The sequence below is a fragment of the Filicampus tigris genome, chromosome 17, assembly GCF_054856515.1.
Source record: "Filicampus tigris isolate MCC_2025a chromosome 17, RoL_Ftig_1.0, whole genome shotgun sequence".
NCBI classification, from domain to species: Eukaryota; Metazoa; Chordata; class Actinopteri; order Syngnathiformes; family Syngnathidae; genus Filicampus; species Filicampus tigris.
In genome coordinates, this window is record NC_141233.1 from 9150141 (window position 1) to 9170906 (window position 20766).

Below are 20766 nucleotides of genomic sequence, written 5' to 3' on the forward strand. Positions count from 1 at the left end.
CAATTTTGGTGGTACGGACTCTGTATATGGTAAAGGGATCTGGTTTTGAATCATGTGTGAACAGTTTTGGGAGGGATAAGAGCTTTTGCTAATGATCTTTACTGTTGCACAGAAGACTAATTGGCCAAATTATCTTTAAGTTTCAAGAATGTGATTTCTGTTTCAAGAAAGGAGCCATCCAATGGAGAAACCTGTCAATATTTATGGGACCAGATAGTCCAAACAAATACATATTGTAGTGATATTTGTTTTGTCTTCCTTACTATCATATTTGGTATTGGAGTAATCCGAAGTAATCAAGTTGCATTACTTTAATAATATGGTACTTGCATTAGGTTACAAACTACATTTCGTTTTTTTTTTAACTAGTAACTGTATCGGAATACATTTTAAAGTAACCCCCCAACATTGAGTTTACATTACAATTTAATTAATGAAGAAAAAAAAAGTTAAAATCGGGACCACAATGGCTTTTTCCACATATATCCGCTAGATGCGCTGTGGTGCACAACGCTTACGTGAGTCAATTTATGTTAAAACAATGAAGAGCCAAGGCTGAATCCAGCTCGCAATAACAAACAAAACAACCAAGTAGCAAGTGAACGCAACTTCAGACAACTGAGCTATCTTGTCGTTTTTATGACAGATGAACAAATCGTCATACTATATTCTCTCAACCGTATGCTATTACGTGCATAAGTGCTGTATCGTAGACATCAGGTACTCTGTCGCGTAAAGGATAACATTTACCAAAACAAGTCGCGCATCAGCTAGCGCTAATCCTTCTTGACTATCGCTTTCCCGTACACGGACATACATCGGCTGTTCGATTGTCAAGTAACACATGATTTTACACAGTGACATGTTAGAAAACAAAGGGGAAACCTGGGACCAATGTTAAAGGTGCCGCGATTAACGAATTATCGAGGTAAGTAGCTAACTAGCCACTACGCTAACCACTTCCCGTGTTTGGGTGAACATAGACAACGGGAAAATGAATTGTGCAAATGACTGCCCGATTTATTTCGTTTTTTTTTAGTTCCGATGCGGAACCCTCAAGCTGGCGAGTTCAATATTAACATGATTTAATTTGGATTTGTGGGTAGCACTGCACTTCCTGTTGACAGCCACACACAATAATTACGTTTTTACAAATGTACCTCAGTATGTATAATAGTCCCCACAAAAACAAAAACTATGTATAATTGTCGAACAACGAATGGAATCTGCATGGGTAGAAAACTGTTGTTTCGTCTGTTTGAATCTAAAACTTCCATCCATCCATTATCATTATAACAATCCGCGTATCCTCACAAGGTTTCGCGGGGATCCGAAAACTTAATCAAATTATCACCCTTTGTAATGTTGTTTTGCTTTTTTATCTTAGTACGTGAAGTTAGTCACAAGTTGGAATGTAGTTTGATGCATACATATTTTAACACAAGATTACTTAAAACCAAATTGTGGGATGATCTTCAGACTGAATCAATCAATCAATCTATCAAGTTTGCCTTTCGTATTCCCTAAAAATGTTTTGTTCTCTCTCATTTTAGTGTAACTACAACCATCCAAGGATGCTTCAGCAAAGTTTAACTCTCCTTTCCATCACTTTCTGCTGCATTGCTCCCTCGCTCACACATGCATATATCTATGCTGTAAGTAAAGCTGTTCTGTATTAGCACACATACTTGCCTATATATGATTCATCAAAAGTACCTGGATGCAACCTTGTGTGTGTGTCTTTTTTGTAATGTTTTGGCAGCATTATAGAAATATGACCATGCTGTTTGAGGATCTACCCGCGTTGTTTGGATCGCCACTTCCTAAGGAAGGAATCATGGTGAGGAAATGTAGGGAACAATGTACTGTATATGTGTAATACAGCAGTCAGTTTAATGCCTTGTTTCCAACCACTGACATAGCACATTAGTGTGCAATTAGAGATGATCAGATGGAAATAATCCATTTTCACTTAATTGGTCTGAAAATATTCATTCACTACAAATAATCTGTTTACGCCAGCGACATATAGTGCTAGGCAGAACAATTAAATGCTTTTTAAAAAGACGGCCAGAGCTACATAATTAAGATGAGTATCCACCATTTTTGTTTGGCGGTGTGCTGTGAGATTTTCAAAAGCAAAATCGTTCAGTAACGTTGGAAACAATGATTTAATAGAATGTTTGTCCTGATCTCAAAGGGAGTTTTAGTGGTGTCCCGTCCTCTTAATGGCTGTGCAACAATCGACCCTCCTCCTCCACTGCCACCATTTTATGATGCCAACATCACCAAATTCATAGCTCTCATCAGACGCTATGATTGCAATTTTGATCGAAAGGTCAGTAATGCTTCTAGCTTTACAGGCATCAGAGTCTTTGTGGCGGCAAGTTGAATTAATGTGAGGGACACTTTTTAAAGGTCCTGCATGCACAGCAAGCTGGCTACAGTGCTGCAATCGTTCACAACATGTACTCCGATTCTTTGCTCAATATGAACTACAGCAATGGTATGTAGTTTTAACAGATTACTTGGCTAATCGTATTTAAGAAGCTCATTATTCCTCAGTCTTTTTGTTGTTGTTGTACTTTTAGATACCATCGCAGAGGAGATTGACATCCCCTCCGTGTTTACCAGCTACTATGCCTCACAAGTTCTCAAGAATTTCATAATTCCAGAACAAGGGTACTGATTGCAAAAATACATACTGTAGCTATGTAGTTGCAAGAATAACATATATGAAAGACAAATTAGTGCTTGCAAAGTCTCTTATGGTTGGTTTTAATTTTTTATTATTATTATAAATTGCAGAGCCTTTGTGATTCTCAGGCCAGAGTTTGCTTTCCCACTTTCATACTACCTTATTCCCTTCACCGGTGTGGTTGCCATGATCATCATTGTGATGTTTATTATCTTGGTGAGTATTATCACGAGCAGTCCACATTACTTTATGAATCTTGAAGGGTACCTTTACGACTGAGGTTTTTAATTTTTTTACGGGCCTGTTACATTCGTACATGAAACATTGTCATGAGGATGTCTAGCTGTGAACATATTACAGATACACTATTTCCTCAGTCCTACATATTTGAAGTCAATAACCCTGACTCAGACCTTTTGTCTGGCACCCTTCTGCTGAACACAAAATCCAATTTCTGGTTGTATTTGCACAGCTTTAAAATGTTGTTTTTCAGGTTATACGCTGTACACAGCACAGAAAAAGAATGAGGAAAAACCGCTTGTCCAAGGAACAACTGAAGCGGATTCCTACTCACAAATTCACTAAAGGTAAAAAAAAAAAAAAAAGTAGAAATAATATGTTTATTTTGTATTTTTTTTTTTTTCTTAAAGTCTAAAACATGTTCCTTTTTATTCCAGGGGATGACTATGATGTTTGTGCCATATGCTTAGACGAGTATGAAGAAGGAGACAAACTGCGGGTTTTACCTTGTTCGCATGGTAAATATATATTTTTTTTATTTGAACCTCAGTGTGCATCTCACTGATTCATTTTATAGCCTGGATATCGTGATTCAGTGATTAACACATGCTTGAGTTTCATTTGAATGATCCTATTTTTTTTTTTTTTTTTTATGAATAAAACATCTTATTTTAGGTAAATTAAGTGCTGGATCAATGGAATTGGGAATTACAGTTGTTGACATAGGGAGGGTGCGGTGCCATCATGTCATTCTCCAAGGCTTTCCCAAATTCTCCAAACTATTTCTCTGTAGCCTACCACTGCAAGTGTGTGGACCCGTGGCTGACCCAGACCAAGAAAACGTGCCCCGTGTGCAAACAGCGAGTCACTCGCAGCAACCCCGAGCACTCCGAGTCCGAATCCGAGGAGGAAACCGGTGGCCGTGGAGAAGGAGGAGGAACGGAGGGCGAGCCTGACTCGGAGCGCACCCCTCTGCTCCGCGCATCGAACCAGGGTTCCCCTTCTGGGAGTCCGGGGGTGTATTCCGCCACCACGGTGACCACCGCTCAGTGCATCGCCTCGCCGGCTCAAGACAACTCCCCCGTCCTGGGTTACGAAGGCTACTATTCCCCCCAGGAGGACACGGACTCAGAAAGCAATGGCACAGAAGATGAGCGGCACCATGTTGACGCTGACACCGCTCAGCTGATTGGTAGGGGCACAGTTCACATCTGAGGGCCGGGACGTCGAGATGACATAACATGAAAAGGGCCTTTCTGTCACAACCTTTGCTGTTCTTGCCATTTAGCACACTACAAATAAGTACTTTTTCCTCTTTTAACCACACACTGGTTCGTCCTACCATCACACAAATTTATCAGTTTCGCTCACAACCATCATTATGAACAAGCACATCGAAATCTGCGCACATTGATAAAGACTGAAAGAAGTTGGTGTTAGTCTTAGTTTGATTGAATTCTGAGCTCATATCCACCTTGTGCGAAGTTGAAGCTTCCACGTCAATAGAAGCAAGGGCACCCGCTCTTCTCTTCTGATTTCTTTATGCGGTAGTCCGTCCGGTTCATGTGTCTTGCGTTGCATATTTGAAATTTTCTTACTCTCACACAATAATATGCAATGCACATAGTTCGATTGCTCTGTGACATTTATATTATTAATGATCAAAAACATGAGTTTAAACCAAAGGTGTCCAAATCCGGTCCTCGAGGGCCACTATCCTGCATTTTGTAGATGTTTCCCTCCTCCGGCACTTGAATCTCATCAGCAAGCTCTGAAGAAGCCTGATAACGATTCTGATCAATTAAATCAGGTGTGCTGGAGGAGGGAAACATCTAAAACATGGACACCCCTGGTTTAAATATGTTCGCTTTAAACAAATTCTGATTTGTGAATAAGGGGGTAGATGGGTTATGGGGTTGTAAAGTGTCGAGATATTGATAACAATGTCAATGTTATTTGTCAAATGCAGCCCACCCCCCAACCCCAAATGTGTCTGATGAGCTTCTGTGCAGTGTGCCTATGTTAAAAGGTATTTTTTTGGACCATGATCAAGTACGTTATTCGATGTCACCTTTTTGTCGCATACTTGCACATAAGAGGAAAAGCAAAGCTGCTCGCTTGCAAAGAAAACTGTGATTGCATCATGAGAGATAATACTGTAATGGTAACACGTATGACAACATTTTTCCATGGGTGTGGCCACTTGTTAAGCGAGCGCAGTTTGTTCATCTCCCCACATAGAGTTTTTGCAATTCCAGTGTGGGATGAAGCTCTAATTTGAGAACTATTTTAAGTGGAATTAGTATAGGACAAACACATTGCCTTAATTTGGCCTTTGTGTACATGTTTCATGTTCAGTAACTAAAGGGTCACACTCCTAGTTTTTGTGTTATTTTCTTTGTACTGCAAACATTTTTTTCCACCCCACAATGAAGTAGAGGTCCTTCGCCTCCTTAAGTGTGAGTAATGGATAGTGTTAGTCATACTGAATTTGCACACACAAGACATTTAGTGTCATGTTCCCCTACATTGGTCTGGATGGGCTGTAGGCTGCTTATTTAAACGTAAAAATGTTTTTTTTTTTTTTTTTAACCTTTAAGACTGGTTTGCTTCTTCGTGTAAATGCACTTCATCGTAGTCACGACGTTGTAGTCACAGCTTGATTCTGTTTTAAGGAGGGCGTTTCTATTTAATTTCTTTGTGATGCTTGATTATGTGCAACTGTACATTGTTAGTTTTTTTTCCTCTGTCAAAAACATGGAATTCAGAGTTTTCCATTTGATTGACTGACATGTTTAAATATTCGTTTGACCATTTAAACGTCATGTACTACAGTTTAATCAACTACAAAGCCATTTAAGAGTGGTATTCTTGTTTGCTTGTAAGGCCATAATCAGTAATATATTTGCTTGCTTTTTAATATATTCATTTTAACAGACTAATATCCAAATCCCACATTTCCTGTCTTTTAGAATGTGTGATTGTCAGACTTCAATACATTTGAAATGTTAAGTACAGTTTATGATGAAAATGTGATGATGCGGAGGAATGTCACACTCAATGGGAAGCAGCAATTTAATGCTTTAATGAGAGATTAAATTGAAAATGTATACAATTCCCTATGTGATTATTGGCATTTTTTTATCCAGCCATAGGGCTGCAACCAACAATTGTAATAATTGGTTATTGTGTCAATTTTTGTCCCGATTAATCGATGAATCAGTTAAACATTTTGGACCCTTTATTCAAAATCAAGACATTCTTTCCGATTGACAGTGCAGAAAATGCACATATTTACTGGTGAGAGACTGAAATTCCTAGGATTTGGGTAATTCTATGTTAAAACTATGTCTCTAAGCTATTAATTCATTATTGAAATAGTTGTTGATTAATTTGTTTATCAATTAGTTGTTGATTAATTGTTGCACCTCTCTAAAACCATAACACCTCTAATTTTTTCCCCAGTTTATCAATTTATTCAGTCATATTTTCACAACAAGCCATTTCCTCACCAAACATAATAAACATATTGTCCAAAAGGGAATACAGGCAGAAGCATCTTCATGTACATTTTACTTTGTCATGTACTTTGTCATGACTTTGACTCTTCATGTAGAGCCGTGCAAAGATTGGCCTTGTTAGTATGTTATTAGGTTGTAACTTGTTTGTTTGTATACGCATAATATAGACTACAATTATGTTAATCAAATTAAAAAAACGCTTGAAAAGAAATAGTTTTGCTTTTTGAATTTATAATTCTTATTCCAGATTATCACTAATCGGGATTCGTTTGAGTCTTCGTCTTTTCAGTTTACTGCATCTATTTTTGCGCCTTTAATTGCAACACCAATTGTTCGTAATTTTTGTTCAAGCTGTTTGAGGAAACAATATTCGCAAAAATGTTTTTGCCAGAATATAACTTGTCAGTACAGTACAGTGTATACCAGGACGTCAGTTTACACTCCAGGCGGCAGGTGGCGTTAACGTGCACCTTGCTGTTTTTGTTTATTTATTTTTTTAAATAAAGGATAAACCTACATGAAGAAGACCACCGGAAACCTAAAGACAACGAGGACAAGCAAGAGTACCCAATATTTCATTTTAAGAGGTAGAGACTTTATTCCCACCAACATTTCCCTCATGTAGTTTGAATAATGCTCGTCTCCAAAGTAAATGTTTGTTTGGTTTCTGGCTAATGTAGCCTTAGAACTCATGCTCGATATCAGCCTTGGTAACGTTTACTAACACTACGACGTAATTAAAGAACGTATGTGTTGCTCGTTTTCAACTAGACTTGAGTAATACATTTATTGTTGTCTACGTTGTGTTACTTAATGTTATTTCAAATAACATAACAGAATTCTGACAGGAAATGAACTCGTTGCTCCCGACAAAGGACTCCGTGTTAGCATAGCACGCTAATTTCACCGGGTCTACTGCGCCGTCTGACTCAATGATTTAGTTATTTGTCCTTGTATCTCAATGCTTACTTCGTATAATAATCACTAGACAGGCTACGCGCTCAATTTTGTCTGATTTTTGCTTTACTGTTAACGGAGATGGGAGACAGTGACGACGAGTACGATCGCAGAAGAAGGGACAAATTCAGACGGGAAAGGAGTGACTACGATCGTTCCAGAGAGAGAGAAGACAGACATAGAGATGAGTGGAATGACAGGTAAGTCACATATGTTTAAACTCACTCTAAATAGTTCCTGACAAGGCTCTAGTAAAATCTGGACTCAGATTCCAGAATTATAATTAATTTCTTTCTTCTCACATCTATGATTTGAAGTTATCAATTGTTATTTGAACCCTGAATAACTCCCTCGTGTCATTCATCCTTTTTGTTGGCTCCGACGTGCCAGAGAGTGGGACAGAGGCAGGGAACGGAGAAGCCGCGGAGAATACCGGGATTATGACAGAGGTCGTAGGGAGAGATTCACCCCACCCAGACATGACATGAGTCCCCAGCAGAAACGCATGAGAAGAGACTGGTGAGTTTCGTTGAGCCCCATTCCTCACTGATTATTTACATTTGATTTCCTTCATTATTTCCTTAATCTTACCTGCCAGGGATGACCACGGTGGAGATCCCTACCGTGGTGGATACGACATGGGCTATGGAGGAGGGGGGCCCAGTTACGGTCCCCCACAGCAGTGGGCGCACCCAGACATGCATCTCATGCAGCCTCATCACGGTATTCCCATTCAGGCTAGGTGAGAGACTTGAATGGTACTGAAGGAACTGGTCAAATGAAACATGGGAGGGAAGAAATCTTGATTTGCGTGACTGTGCACCCTGCGTATTATTCTATTTGTATTGGGAAATACATTTAAGCAAATTGTTTATCAGGCAACTAATGAAAAGGAAATAGAACTACTACATTTCCTCTTCTGTCCATTCAGCCACTAAAAGGATTCTCTCATCTTTCGTCAGGCTCGGGAACATCCATGACATAGATTTTGGTCCACCCCCACCAATCATGAAGAGTTTTAAGGAGTTCCTGATTTCGCTGGATGATTCCGTGGATGAGACTGAAGCGGTCAAGCGCTACAACGATTACAAGCTTGAATATCGCCGGCAACAGATGCAAGAATTCTTTTTGGCTCATAAAGATGAAGAGTGGTACGGTCCGAATTCTCTTGTCTTTAATTGTCTCAATTGTAAGTCTTGGTAGCGTTGTCGTTAATATATTGCGTTGCTAGAATCTCCATAAGTATGCTAATTGTGATCACCATACATAGATATGATTTATGTAGTATAGTGTGTTGGCCTGGTCCTGTAGTGGGTGCATATATTGTAAAGTTAATTCTGTATTGTGTTGCTGATGCATGAAGAATTTACACTACCAATGCTTATTAGGCACTTAATCATTCAATAGTCCAATTTGTTTAGTATTAACTTGACTTGCTGTTGCGCCCAGGCTGTAGGAACATGCCCACAATTTACCTTTTGACTTGTGAGAAAATCAACCCAAATTCTACACTAGTTGCAGTTGGTGCACTAAATACTTCATGTTTAAAAACAGGTTTCAATATGTGACAAATTCCCCTCCCTGTAGCACCAGTTCAGCATCCCTTCCCAAACAAGCGACACAGTACTCCAAACGGAAGTCACCATAAATCATTGTTCAAAGCACTTGGGTTGATTTTCAATATTTCAACGTTTTTCCAGTTAATGCGTATTATACTTGTTTCACAGGCCTCATGCAAATTTGTTGTGTTTTGACATAACCATTTTCCTCCCTTCATCCCCACTACCACGGCGTGTCTTTCTCAAGGAAAAGTGGAAGTCTGCAAGAATCCGTCTTAGATAGCAAGGGCATGCACTGCGCACAATGCAGTTGCTCTTAGACACACAGTACCAGGGCTTTTAGATAGATAGGTCAACTAGTCTCCCGCGGTAGGAGTTTTCTTGTTTTCGGCTTTTTCCTCCACCATTTTCTTTTTCTATTTGGACCAAATCGAATCCCTAAACTCAATACGTGTATACAGAAACACCAATGGGGTGAAGTGGAGCCCATTCTTACAGAAGAGACCTCTCTGTATATATTTTGTTAATAAAGTGGCAGAACACAAGGTAACTGTAGTTCACTCAATGAACACTTCAATAATGTGATTTTTTTTTTTTGTGCTGTAATTTTCTTCTGTTGTGGTGAGTTGATCTTCAGATTTTCTAATGTTTAACAGTTGTTAAATCACATTCTGAACATGTAAGACTTTAAACAAGGATTATATTAATTCATCAAGGATTGTATTAATTCATCTTGTATATTTGAATCCACTGATTTTGATTTTGCACTTTCAAAATTTCCAGCAAAATGATGTCAATTGATTTTTTTGCAATTGTACCATACTGAGTCTGACTTGAGTCTAATTCCGTGCTTTCTAACTTCTGCATCCCGTACATCCCGCCCCTCGCCATTCCTCCCTGCTGTTTTGTGGACCCCCAACTCTGGACACAGGTTCAGGTCCAAGTACCACCCAGAGGAGGCCACCCGGCTCAAGTCGGAGGCATTGAGAGCTCTGAACAACCGCCTGAATGTCTTCATGTTTCTGATGGAGAACGGCTGGTTTGATAACCTCTCGTTGGACATTGAACAGACGCCAGCAATCATCAAGGTCCTGGATGCGGGTGAGGACTCTGTCTTGCGCATCTGTGCTTTGCGGGATGACAATTCTGTGTTGGGACCTGCACAATTCCCCCCTCTTGCCTGCTTGCAGCTGTGATAAAGATGGAAGGAGGGACAGACCATGATCTCCGCATCTTGGAATTGCCTTCTGAGGAGGAGGAAGAAAGGGAGAAATCGGCATCTGGTGGAGCCGAACCTCCCAAGAGCGACCATCACAAGAACATGGATGGGGACAGCAAAGCTTCAGTGGCGAAAGACAAGAAGGAGAGAGTATGTTTCATTTTGGTCGTGTCCACCGGACAGCTTATCTGTTGCGTTGTCAAAGGGGGATATTGTGATTTGATCGTTGAATTAACAGTTTTAAGTTATTATATTGTTAAGTCAGGTAAAGGTCATTTATTTTACTTTATGCAAACAAGCAGACGGACGGACTTCAGCCTCACTTTTTACTTGAGAAACATGGACAAGTAGGCATAGTAATGCGTTTTCTGCATGAGGGCAAATCTGAAAACTGATCAGAATTCTTCAGTCAGTGCAAATGTCACAGCATTTCAAAATGGCCACGCCCTAATGTCGACTGTCAAAACGTCTCAAAGGATGAGAGCGATTCAGTCTCCGCTGAGAAGATGGCTGCAGGAGGCGATGATGTCAAAGAGGAGGCAGCGAAAGAAGCAGCCAAAGAAGAAATACCGGAACCCAAGAAGGTTTGTGTCACCTTCACCAACTTTCTAGCATGAAGCAGAAATGTCTCACATGCCTCTCACATGTTCTGCCACTATCTTCCTACGATTTCCCCAGCCGAGGAGAAAGAGGAAGCGCAGCGGAGACAGCGACGACGAAGCCAGCGCTTCTGAAAGTGACTCTGACTCCGAATCCGATTCAAACTCGGTTTGCTCTGAAAAGTCGGTGAAGAAAAAAGATAAAAATAAGGAAGAGGAAGGTAGAGGTGAGAAATCCCATATAGTGAGAAAGCGTTCTAAGATATGTGCCACATACTCGCTCACACAAGAATCTGTGGTATCTCCTTGAATGGTTTAGAGGAACAACCAAAGCAGAATGCAGAGGAGGACAAAGTGGAGAAAAAGGTTAAAGATGACACTCCTCGACCGCGACCACTCCACAAGACTTGCTCACTCTTCATGAGGAGCATCGCGCCCACCATTTCCAAGGCTGAGATTGTAGCTGTGAGTTGATCCATAGACTCATTACTCTTTATTGACTGTACATTTGCTTTCAACATACTCTTCTGACCTTTTTTTTTTATCCACTTATTAGCTGTGTCGCCGCTACCCTGGTTTCCTTCGCGTCTGCTTGGCTGACCCCCATCCAGAGCGCAGGTTAGTCGTGTGAAAGCATACTTGTACGCTTTCTTTACAATGTTTATTTGAATCGTTGTGTTTCTTAGTGTTCCTTCCTATTCAGGGTTACTTTAACTTACAAGTTTAATTTGTTCCTTGAGCAAGCTGGTAACTCAGTTAAAACAAAAACACATTTTTTCTCAATGTTTTGCGTAAAGAAATGAAGCACATGATGGTAATATGTATTTATATAAAAGAGAATGTACCGGTAAATAACCTGCTTATATAAAGTGTATTTAAGCCAAAAGTCGAGGCGTGGCCTTATGAGTGGGAGCGTCTGCTCCATAGTTCTTCCGAGTGTTTTCATTTAGGGTTGAAAGTGCTTGGTTGACTGGCTTTTTTTGGTAGTTTTTTTCCCCCCACATACCTTAAATTGTGTCTAACCGTGCTAAAAAAATAAAATGCCCGTTTCAAACTAAACTGAATGCTTTTACAGGTTTTACAGACGCTGCTGGGTAACTTTTGACCGCAGTGTCAACATCAAAGAGGTCTGCTGGAATCTTCAGAACATCCGTGTAAGTGAAGTGAATGCCTATCCGCAATTGCTCTTGCTTTTCTGTGTTGGATTGTTAACCATCTCGACTGTGACCTTTCACAGCCGCGCGACTGTGAGTTGGCCCCCAGTGTGAACAGAGACCTTGCGCGGAGGGTGCGCAATGTGAACGGCATCACGCAGCACAAGCAGGTGCTTCGCAACGACATCAAAATGGCTGCCAAGCTCATTCACTCCCTGGACGAGAAAGGAGACCTGTGGTGCAACGCGCCCCAGGAAGAGGGCCAAAGCACAGAAGTAATTCACAGTGTTGTGTTTTTACGCACCAATCGTTAGAAGAAGATCTCAGATTGCCGTAGTAATTCTTTGAAATTGTGCTTGTCAATTCAGAAGACTCCAAATCCCATCTTGAAGAATATCACTGATTACCTGATAGAGGAGGTGAGCGCTGAGGAGGAGGAGCTCCTGGGCTCCTCTGGTGGGATGGATCAAGAAGAGAATGTCAAGGAGGGCCACTCAACAGAGATGACTGTGGAGAAGGATGAGAAACTTGCCAAGGTTTGTTTGGAACACTTCAGGCTTACCTGGTTGGTTTAGTGCATGCTTTCTAATGTTTCTTCCTTGCTCAGGTTTTGGACCATTTGATTCTGTATCTGCGCATTGTGCATTCCATTGATTACTACAATGCCTGTGAGTACCCGAGTGAGGACGAGATGCCGAACCGCTGCGGCATGATCCACGTCCGTGGGCCCGTCCCTCCCAACCGCATATCGCATGGAGAAGGTCAGTGCCTTGTGTAGCATACCACGAGTATGCTGGGAAGGCGGCAGTAAAGGGGTGGCCAAGTTCAGTCCTCAAGAGCCACAATCCAGCCTGTTTGAGGTTTATCCCTACGGCAACACATCTTGCCGATGAGCTGATGATTTGGATCAGGTGTGTTGCCGTAGGGATAAACCTCAAACAGGCTGGATTGTGGCTCTTGAGGACTGGACTTGGCCACCCCTGCAGTAGTAGCTTTAATGCGCGCATAGAAAAGCAAGGGCATAGACTCGTTCATTGGCTTCTTGTGTTTATGTACATTATGTCAAGAAAAGCTAAATACCGTGTGTGCTTTCAATAGGATTCCCTCTGTTCATATTGTAATGACAATTAGGCAATCTTACTCATGTCTCAACTAGTGCAACAATGGCAGAAGGTCTTGGAGGAGAAGCTGAGTACTTTGTATACTACAAAAGAAACCCTGTCCGAAGAAGAGGCGGCAAAGATGGGCCGCAAAGATCCCGCTGAGGAGGTGGAGAAGTTTATATCTGCCAACACGCAGGAGCTTGGAAAGGACAAGTGGCTCTGCCCTCTTAGCGGCAAGAAGTTTAAGGTAACATTTTTCACACCTAAAAAAAAACTAAAAAAAAAACCCTCAGTTCACCTAGTATCACACTCATGACCCACATTAAAATGTGGCCTTAGCGTAGATCAAAAATGAGGTAGAGGTTTTATTCCTAAAAAAGTCTATTTAATTTTATAGTCAGCCGTTGTAACATTATGCACAGTTTAAACATCAACGCTGCTTTCACACAATAATCGATACAAATGTATTTGCAGATAAATTGAAAACAAACAGCTCCTAAATGATTAAATGCATATGTATTGACTAAAGTCAAATACAACTGAAGTTGTATTAAAAAAATTAATTAAAAAAAAAAAAAGTTGAAACCACTGTACCATTTATTCAGTTGGAACATTTTATTCATTTTGTTTCCCCCCCATACCATTAGATGGAGCACACATCACTAGTAGTTAGTGGTACTCTATCACGCTTTGGGAATCACTGAGTGCATTAATGGGCAAAGTATGGTCTGCGCCTACTCATTTGACTCATTTATCCCATTACATACTATTGAACAGTAAAATAAAGTAGTAAACACATTTATATGTACTTTTTTACTCAATTATTGTCAAATTGATTATGGTTAATTTTAATTTAATTTGCTATAAAAAAAAAATTCCATTATTAAAATCTATTGTCTTTCACCTGTGGATCAGAGACGTCTTGATCACAAGCACGTCTGCTACAAGCTAAGTTTGAAAGTAAACAAGCAGCTGCAGCGTCCGTTGACAAGTAACAAAGGAAGAATAATGTAATCAGGGGTGCACATGTTTTTTTTCATGCGGTACTGCGGTATTCATCAGTGATTTCTGTTGCGCATGCGTACCAGTTACGTGCACCGCTGGCAATAATCACATCTACGAGTGACCTTGCCCAAAATCAAATGTAGCTCTGGACCACAAAATTGGCCCACCCCTGATTGAGTTCACTCAGTAATTCCAGTTCTCATTCATGTTTGACTGGTTCAGGGCCCAGAGTTTGTGCGAAAACACATCCTGAACAAACACGGGGAAAAAATTGAAGAGGTGAAAAAGGAGGTGGTGTTTTTCAACAATTTCCTGATGGATGCCAAGAGGCCGTCTCTGCCGGAGATGAAACTTCCTCCTCTTCCAGCTCCGGGCCAAGGTAGGCTGTCAGCAGTTGACTGATGACTTCTGACTACAATGTTGTTCATAAAGGGGGACTGAAGGAAAGGATCACCCGACAAGCTACCAACAATATGAGATCATTTTTTTTCATTGTCTTTTTTTACAACAGGATTGCTTTCTCCAATGCCGTTTTCTCCTCAAGGTCCCCAGGCTCCAATGGGCTTTGCGCAGCCCCGGCCTCCACTTATGGGTTATGGTGGTATGTTCTTGAATTGAGTGGCTAGCAGTTTTTCATATTTGTGGATAGTGACGCCTAATTCCACCCATTCCTAATTGCAGGCGTACCCCCTTACCCTCCCAATCATTTTGGCGGGGGGCGAGGAAACTACGACAACTTCCGTGGGCAAGGCGGTTATCTTGGGAAACCGCGCAACGTCAGGTAAAACCACCACTCTGTGAGGTCTCTGAACCCATGTAATCCCATGTATTCATGATGATTTGGGGCCTTTTTTTTCTTCTTCTCCCCTTGCCTATTGATTTCAGAATGTCACGAGGCGATCCACGAAACATCATTGAATACCGCGACTTGGATGCACCAGATGATGTGGACTTCTTTTAGAAGGTTCCCTCGGCACTGTTAGTCCTCATTTCTTGCCCACATGTACTGTTATCTTTTTGTTTGCGTTTTATCTTGTAATGATTGTGCAAGTATAACAAACTTCTGATGTACACTTGATACCCAATAAAGCTCTCATCTCTTAACATTTATCTACATTCAAGGCCTCAAGCCGGGTGCCGCAACGATCAAAGTCTACAATGAATTGAGTGAGCCAAAACATTTTGTTGAACATTTCTTTTTAATAAGATTTGTGAAGCTTTTTTTCATATTCAGTCGGTATGGTTGGTGAACCCTCTAACCCCGGTTGCAAATGCTGTAGTTGTGAGGAAAGGGTGCCCTCTACTGGGTAAAATGTGAACTACAGCCGTGTCTTCTGCCATCAAGTATTGTATATAGTTATGAGAAATGTTACTGAAATGGATTGCACTTGGTTACTCCTTGTCGTTTATTAAGAAAACACACCTCAGCGTGTCAAGGAGTGTCTTAAAAATGCACTCGTGTACTGGGTGTCACAAGTCACTGTACAATAAACACATTGCAAGAGCTAACTAATATATCATCTGTGAAAATTGTTACAAAATCAGTAGATATTGAAGTTTTTTTTTGCCTCCTTAAATACTCCTCTAAATGGGCATTTATCGTTACGTGAAGCACATTATGACCATATTTGATTTAAAATGATGCTGTGGAAACCGTGTATTAAATCTTAAATACTGAATAGTCATATAAACTTGGTAAATATGGCAAAGTAAGGCATCATTGTGTTCAAACTACGCACCTTAAGAAACAGTTGTCGTACAGTGGTCATTCAATCCAAAAATTATGTTGCCCATAGTTCATAGTTGCCCCATGTTAAATATGTCCCCGAGGTACATTTTGGCCTCCCTGACACCATGGTCATTCTAAATTCTCACATTTTACAGCAGTACTGTTGAAGGGATTATCATTTTTTTCCATTTTAAACACCCTCACATGGTCGCTTGGTCCACTGAAGCGGGTCATGAGCAAGTCAAACCTCTAAATTAAACAAAGCTTGTGACTCTCTGATAGTCCACATCTGACCTTGTGCTCGTGGAATAAATTTGACAGGGCATCCATGTACAGTGTATGATAGTGGTTGACCTCCTCCTCGGTGGGTGTGATGCGCTGGGGCACAGGGATGGGACTTCCCACTTGAAATGAGGACAAGGGTTTGGAATGAACCGGGTGCAGCACACGAGTTGCACTTTTTGGGAAATGATCACTCACCCACTGTGGTGATTGGAGTCCTGGAGGGCAGAACTGCCCAGCGCTCACCGATGAACAGACACGGGGCGAAACCCATGATCTTTTTGAACAGGTCCTGTAACCTTCGACCCAATGAGCCCTCTGGGAATGTGACCTGCTGGAAGAGCTCCGTTTCCCCGAAGGAGTAAACGGGCACCAAGTCAGCCCTGCGGAAAATGAGAGTATGTAAAAACTACTTGCAGGTGAGTACCAGCATGACCAGTGTTGTCGTTTTGTTTTTTTTCCCCCCTCACCCATACTCAAGCGCTAGTCTGACAAATCCTTTTCTGTGCTTCACAAGAACGGTTTGTACTCCAGGATGGGAGGTCAGAGACTCTGCAGCGCCCCCTATCACAATCACCACAGCATTTCCTGTGCCCCTCTTGGACAGAAGGTGGCCAAGGCTTGGCTTGCTAACTGGACACAGTCCTGTTCAAACAAAGTAAGACTATAAGCATCATTCACTTGTATTTATAGAGCTATTGACACAATCAATCGGGATGTTAAGTACCTGCGGCCATGATGTAATCCCTAAAGAGTGGGATCCTGAAAAGTCCGGCCAATATGGCCAGGGAGACATACATCCCAGGAAAAGCCTCGGAAAAGCCGCAACACTCAATGTTGAAGCAGCCAAAGGCTCCGATGCTCATTATACCGTGTGGGTGACAGCCTAGGATGTAGTTTTTGTTTGGATTCAGCTCGGCCGTCTTCACCAGCTAAACAAGACAATGAACCCAGGTGGTCACTTTTCAGTGGATGAGTCTTGCGCAAACTTTTTGTGAGTAGTGAGAGGTTGAATGTGCATTAAAAAAATGCAAAGGTGTGTTTCACCTTGATAGGAAAATAGTTTCTGTAGTGTTCCCAAACCTTCCACCTCCTCACGGATGGCTTTCTCCTGCCTCCTGATAGACAATGTTGTGTTATTGAAGTGTTTTATTTAGGTGAAATAAAATATTATCATTTTATAGTTGCTCTTTGTATGGATTTTAAATAAAACTGACAACCTGATGCATTTTTAGGAAAACTCCTAACTCTTAAAATTGTCCACAGGTGTGGATGTCAGTATGAATGGCTTATTTGCTTTATTTCTGGAACTGTATACTTAAAACTACACATCAGAATTTCCATCTGAATTCTGAGAGAGGTACCGTTGCCAGAAAAAAGAAATAGGCTTATAATGTGGGTTAATACATTGCGTAATACATCCCCAGATACCATGCAAATGAACAGCTCTTTTGAACCAAGCTATGAATCTATGAGCAAGTGGTATTATTTACAACGCCTGCAAATTTTAACGTGTTTTATCCTGTTAAAACAACTCATTGGCTTGATCCGAATCCTTCAGTCTGGGCCCTTGTGGCTCTGAGCAGTGTAGATGATGACATCAGAGCAATTCTTCAACAAGTGCTTGAATTTTACAGCTATGCCAAGATGTCATTTTTGCTATTTTGTTTTCTATGATCTCAGTGATTTAAAAAAAAACAACCCAAAAAAAACAGCAATATTGCAGGGAAGGCCAATATATTAGAATCACCATTTCTTTCAACCAATAAAGTAATTCACCCACTTCTAATAAGCACATCAAGTTTGAATTAGTTGACAAATGGTATACAGTTAACAAAAAAATGGTTTTCCAGTGATAATTAAAAACATGTACAATGAAAAATGTTGTTTTTTGGGGGGAACCTATCCTCCTCTATTTGCTGTTTTTGTGCTCAGGTCAAAGCAAATAACCGCATTACTTTGCCCTCATTTGGTGGAATGTTACCTTTGTTAGGGTTAGTTCGTTGATCGTCTTTTCTCGCCTGCGTTTAAGATGTCCTGTTTTGTTGACGGCCATTGAACGCACCCCGTGCACATCAAAAGTGAAAATAAAGATAACTGTTTCTGCTTGTTTTGCTTATATTCCATAGCATGTATTATGGTGTGCAAATCTGTTATTCAAGTTTGTATGCTAACCAATCCAACTGATAAAGCTCATGTGAAGGTACTTTATGTTGAAAAATAACCATAACCACCTACAGTGTACCTCAGTCATTTCCATGTACCTTTCTCAGGCGTCTGCCAGTCAATCACAAGCCATATGAAGTACAGAGTGGGAAGCAGCCACAGTGATGTAAACATCAGACCCACCATCAAGATGATGCAGGTAACCCCTGAAGACGGTTGCAAGCTGAAGTTTACAAGCAATGCGAGCGTGCACTAACAATAGCAAAAACATGCAGATGACGGAAACATACCCAAGAAAAGAAAGGTCAGTACCCATTGTAGAACACTTAAGGCCTCTATTAAGTCCTCCTTTTGAGTTTTGGGCGTCGACATGTCGACAACCTGTGGGCTGTTAGCGTCTCTTAAAAATTCACCACATGACTTTCAAATTAAATCGCTTGCTTTCGTAGCATCTTTCAAACATGAATGTCACAGGAAGTGCGTGAAAAACATAAGAGTTATTGTCAAGCTCATTCATTGACACACACACGAAAATCAAACAGAATTGAATGGAAAAAAAACACCACTGATGAAACACGAGCTAGAAAAACAAATGTCCTTAGCATTAGTGTGGAATGTAAACTTTTTCACTTACTCATAAATACATAAAGGATTATAAACAATAAACATAAACTGATAAATATAATTAGCTAAAGTGTCAACCACAAATAGATATATTTTGTAAAAAAACAAAACAAAAAAACAAAGCCTTGCTATTAACCGTTTTTCTCGATAGACGACTTAAAATAACAAAAGTACCGGTAGACAAATGAAACAAACAAATGAGCTTAAATATTTAATAAAAGTTTTTTTTTTTAAACATGAACACCATCAGACTGACTTTCATTCACTAAAGAAGAGTACATCATATGGTAGATAATGCTGTGTGTGACTAAAAAAAGAAGTTGCTATACATTAAAGGGAAAAGAAGCTTATGACACGTGACTGCCTCTGCATGAAGAAGTGCTCTGTATGGTATTTGAAAGAAGACCAAAGTAGCATCAACTGACTTCCTGCTCAATAAGCTCACGGGCAAAAGCAGAAAAGAGCCTTCATAACTTGATAACAGCAATCATATGAATCCAAATGGCTTCCATGGAATCTCGAGTACATGCCCCAATCAAGAAAGCCAACAAAGAACTTTACCTGATTACTGCTTTTGTCGTCTTTTTGAAAGGATGTTCATGGATCAATGCGGCAAAACCACGTCATGCGCTGTGCACTTTGACCGGATCGTGTAAAAGCTCCTGATAACAAATCCACTCCCCCCCCGATACCTTGTCACACGAGCAATCGGCGTACTACGGACAAAAAAAACAACTTTCAATTCAATTCTAATTGCACGTTGTCGTTTTGTGTGTCATGTCTTTTGGCGAGACGACAAGATTTCACGGTCTGTTCCCCGTCATATCGCTCCCGGTCACTAAATTCCACATTGAGTGGTTATTATCTAACTTCAAAGCGGCTCAGACAACATTCTGGCAAAGGTTACAAAAGAGACACTCTTTATCTTGATGCCCCCCTTACAAATACTACTACTGTTACTAAAACAGTTTGTCTTTGAGCAGTGCAGAAACAGGAGGATGTAATGTTTCTCTTGCTTGAGGGCGGGTTCAGTTGAACGTACTTCAAATGTCAAAAGTAACACTTCCTTCCTGCGAGACGTCCCAAATACAAACACTTTTATTATAAAACCCCTGTTGCACCCCTGAGACAATGTGACCGTCAGGGGTTCACGTTTGCTCTTTGGAGAAACTTTTTAAGAGAGCAACATTTTACAAAAATATAGCAATGTTGTGAAGTTTAAAGGGGAAGTCAAGTTAAACGTTTCCTTGACGATAATATGTTCAATGCCGCCTCAGCGGTCTGAACACGGCATTCTGATTCATATCGCGTTTGTGGAAGAAGAATTCAACAGCAAAATCCACCTAATTTTGCCACTCACCGTTGACTGAAAATGACATCGCATTTGCTCAGGGTTCGGGTAACGACCAATCACGGTTCAGCGTGTGAACATCACACGAGCAAAGTCAGAAAACAAGACCTCACTTTCAGGACCATGGACAGCCCTCTTTGTCCTCAACTCATACACACTGAGGTATACAAAAAAAATAATTTGTGAATCACATGCCCTCCCCAACCCCCCCCCCCCCCACACACACACACACACACATTGTCAGTTATGGTTCACAAATAAGCAAAACAACACACGCACTGCAAAAATGCAGAATTTCCTCATTGATTTATGTCTGTATGGAATGAAGACAGATAAATGATCTTTTCACAGTCGTATATTTGTTGTTGTCAAAGCCGTAAACCTCCATCCCATTAGGAGATTCAGCAACTGGCTTCCCCTCATTCAAATGCAGTCAAGTTATTAATGCTTTTGTTTCCGTCTAAACACCTGTGCGGCGGATGGTAGGCGTGAAGGAGCTTTTAACATCACATCTCACTGGGGAGCCTTGGGCGGATTTGCCATCTGCCAACAAAATAAT

General features: G+C 40.7%; 4 protein-coding genes across 9 annotated transcripts in view; 3 read left to right on the forward strand and 1 right to left on the reverse strand.

Moving 5' to 3' along the window:
* The first annotated feature begins 526 nt into the window (after positions 1-526).
* rnf167 (ring finger protein 167) lies at positions 527-6053 on the forward strand. The gene is made up of 10 exons (XM_086057000.1): positions 527-928; positions 1554-1655; positions 1763-1840; positions 2201-2338; positions 2419-2506; positions 2592-2682; positions 2809-2914; positions 3192-3285; positions 3376-3456; positions 3732-6053. Exons 2-10 carry the CDS (start codon positions 1575-1577, stop codon positions 4151-4153), a joined length of 1179 nt encoding a protein of 392 aa, XP_085913126.1. The 5' UTR covers positions 527-928; positions 1554-1574; the 3' UTR covers positions 4154-6053.
* srrt (serrate RNA effector molecule homolog (Arabidopsis)) lies at positions 4801-15159 on the forward strand. 3 transcript variants are annotated; one of them, XM_086056997.1, is made up of 21 exons: positions 4801-5397; positions 6966-7045; positions 7495-7616; positions 7807-7935; positions 8015-8158; positions 8379-8567; positions 9907-10076; positions 10166-10344; positions 10671-10778; positions 10873-11020; positions 11113-11258; positions 11350-11411; positions 11869-11947; positions 12031-12222; positions 12316-12483; positions 12555-12708; positions 13104-13297; positions 14278-14434; positions 14567-14656; positions 14737-14836; positions 14941-15159. In XM_086056997.1, exons 2-21 carry the CDS (start codon positions 6977-6979, stop codon positions 15014-15016), a joined length of 2676 nt encoding a protein of 891 aa, XP_085913123.1. In that variant the 5' UTR covers positions 4801-5397; positions 6966-6976; the 3' UTR covers positions 15017-15159. The 3 variants fall into 3 exon arrangements, with proteins under 3 accessions (XP_085913123.1, XP_085913125.1, XP_085913124.1); XM_086056998.1 differs by having other exon boundaries at positions 4802-5397; positions 6966-7046; positions 7498-7616; XM_086056999.1 differs by lacking the exon at positions 6966-7045 and having other exon boundaries at positions 7498-7616.
* Positions 15160-15235: 76 nt separating this feature from the next.
* mogat3b (monoacylglycerol O-acyltransferase 3b) lies at positions 15236-20357 on the reverse strand. Of its 4 annotated transcripts, none has more exons than XM_086057003.1 (8): positions 19418-20357; positions 18523-18613; positions 18331-18438; positions 17114-17184; positions 16794-16998; positions 16537-16711; positions 16265-16449; positions 15236-16188 (listed from the first exon to the last, which is right to left on the reverse strand). In XM_086057003.1, the coding sequence occupies exons 2-8, from the start codon at positions 18602-18604 to the stop codon at positions 16034-16036; spliced, it is 981 nt and encodes a 326-aa protein (XP_085913129.1). In that variant the 5' UTR covers positions 18605-18613; positions 19418-20357; the 3' UTR covers positions 15236-16033. The 4 variants fall into 4 exon arrangements, with proteins under 4 accessions (XP_085913129.1, XP_085913127.1, XP_085913130.1 ...); XM_086057001.1 differs by having other exon boundaries at positions 18523-18620; XM_086057004.1 differs by having other exon boundaries at positions 18523-18632.
* nyap1 (neuronal tyrosine phosphorylated phosphoinositide-3-kinase adaptor 1) overlaps positions 15313-20766 on the forward strand; it is a 40612-nt gene continuing 35158 nt past the window's right edge. Inside the window, exons 1-3 of the mRNA XM_086056995.1 lie at positions 15313-16485; positions 16584-16724; positions 18340-18431. The gene's annotated coding sequence lies outside the window, so the exon portion shown is untranslated. The remainder of the gene's footprint in view (positions 16486-16583; positions 16725-18339; positions 18432-20766) is intronic.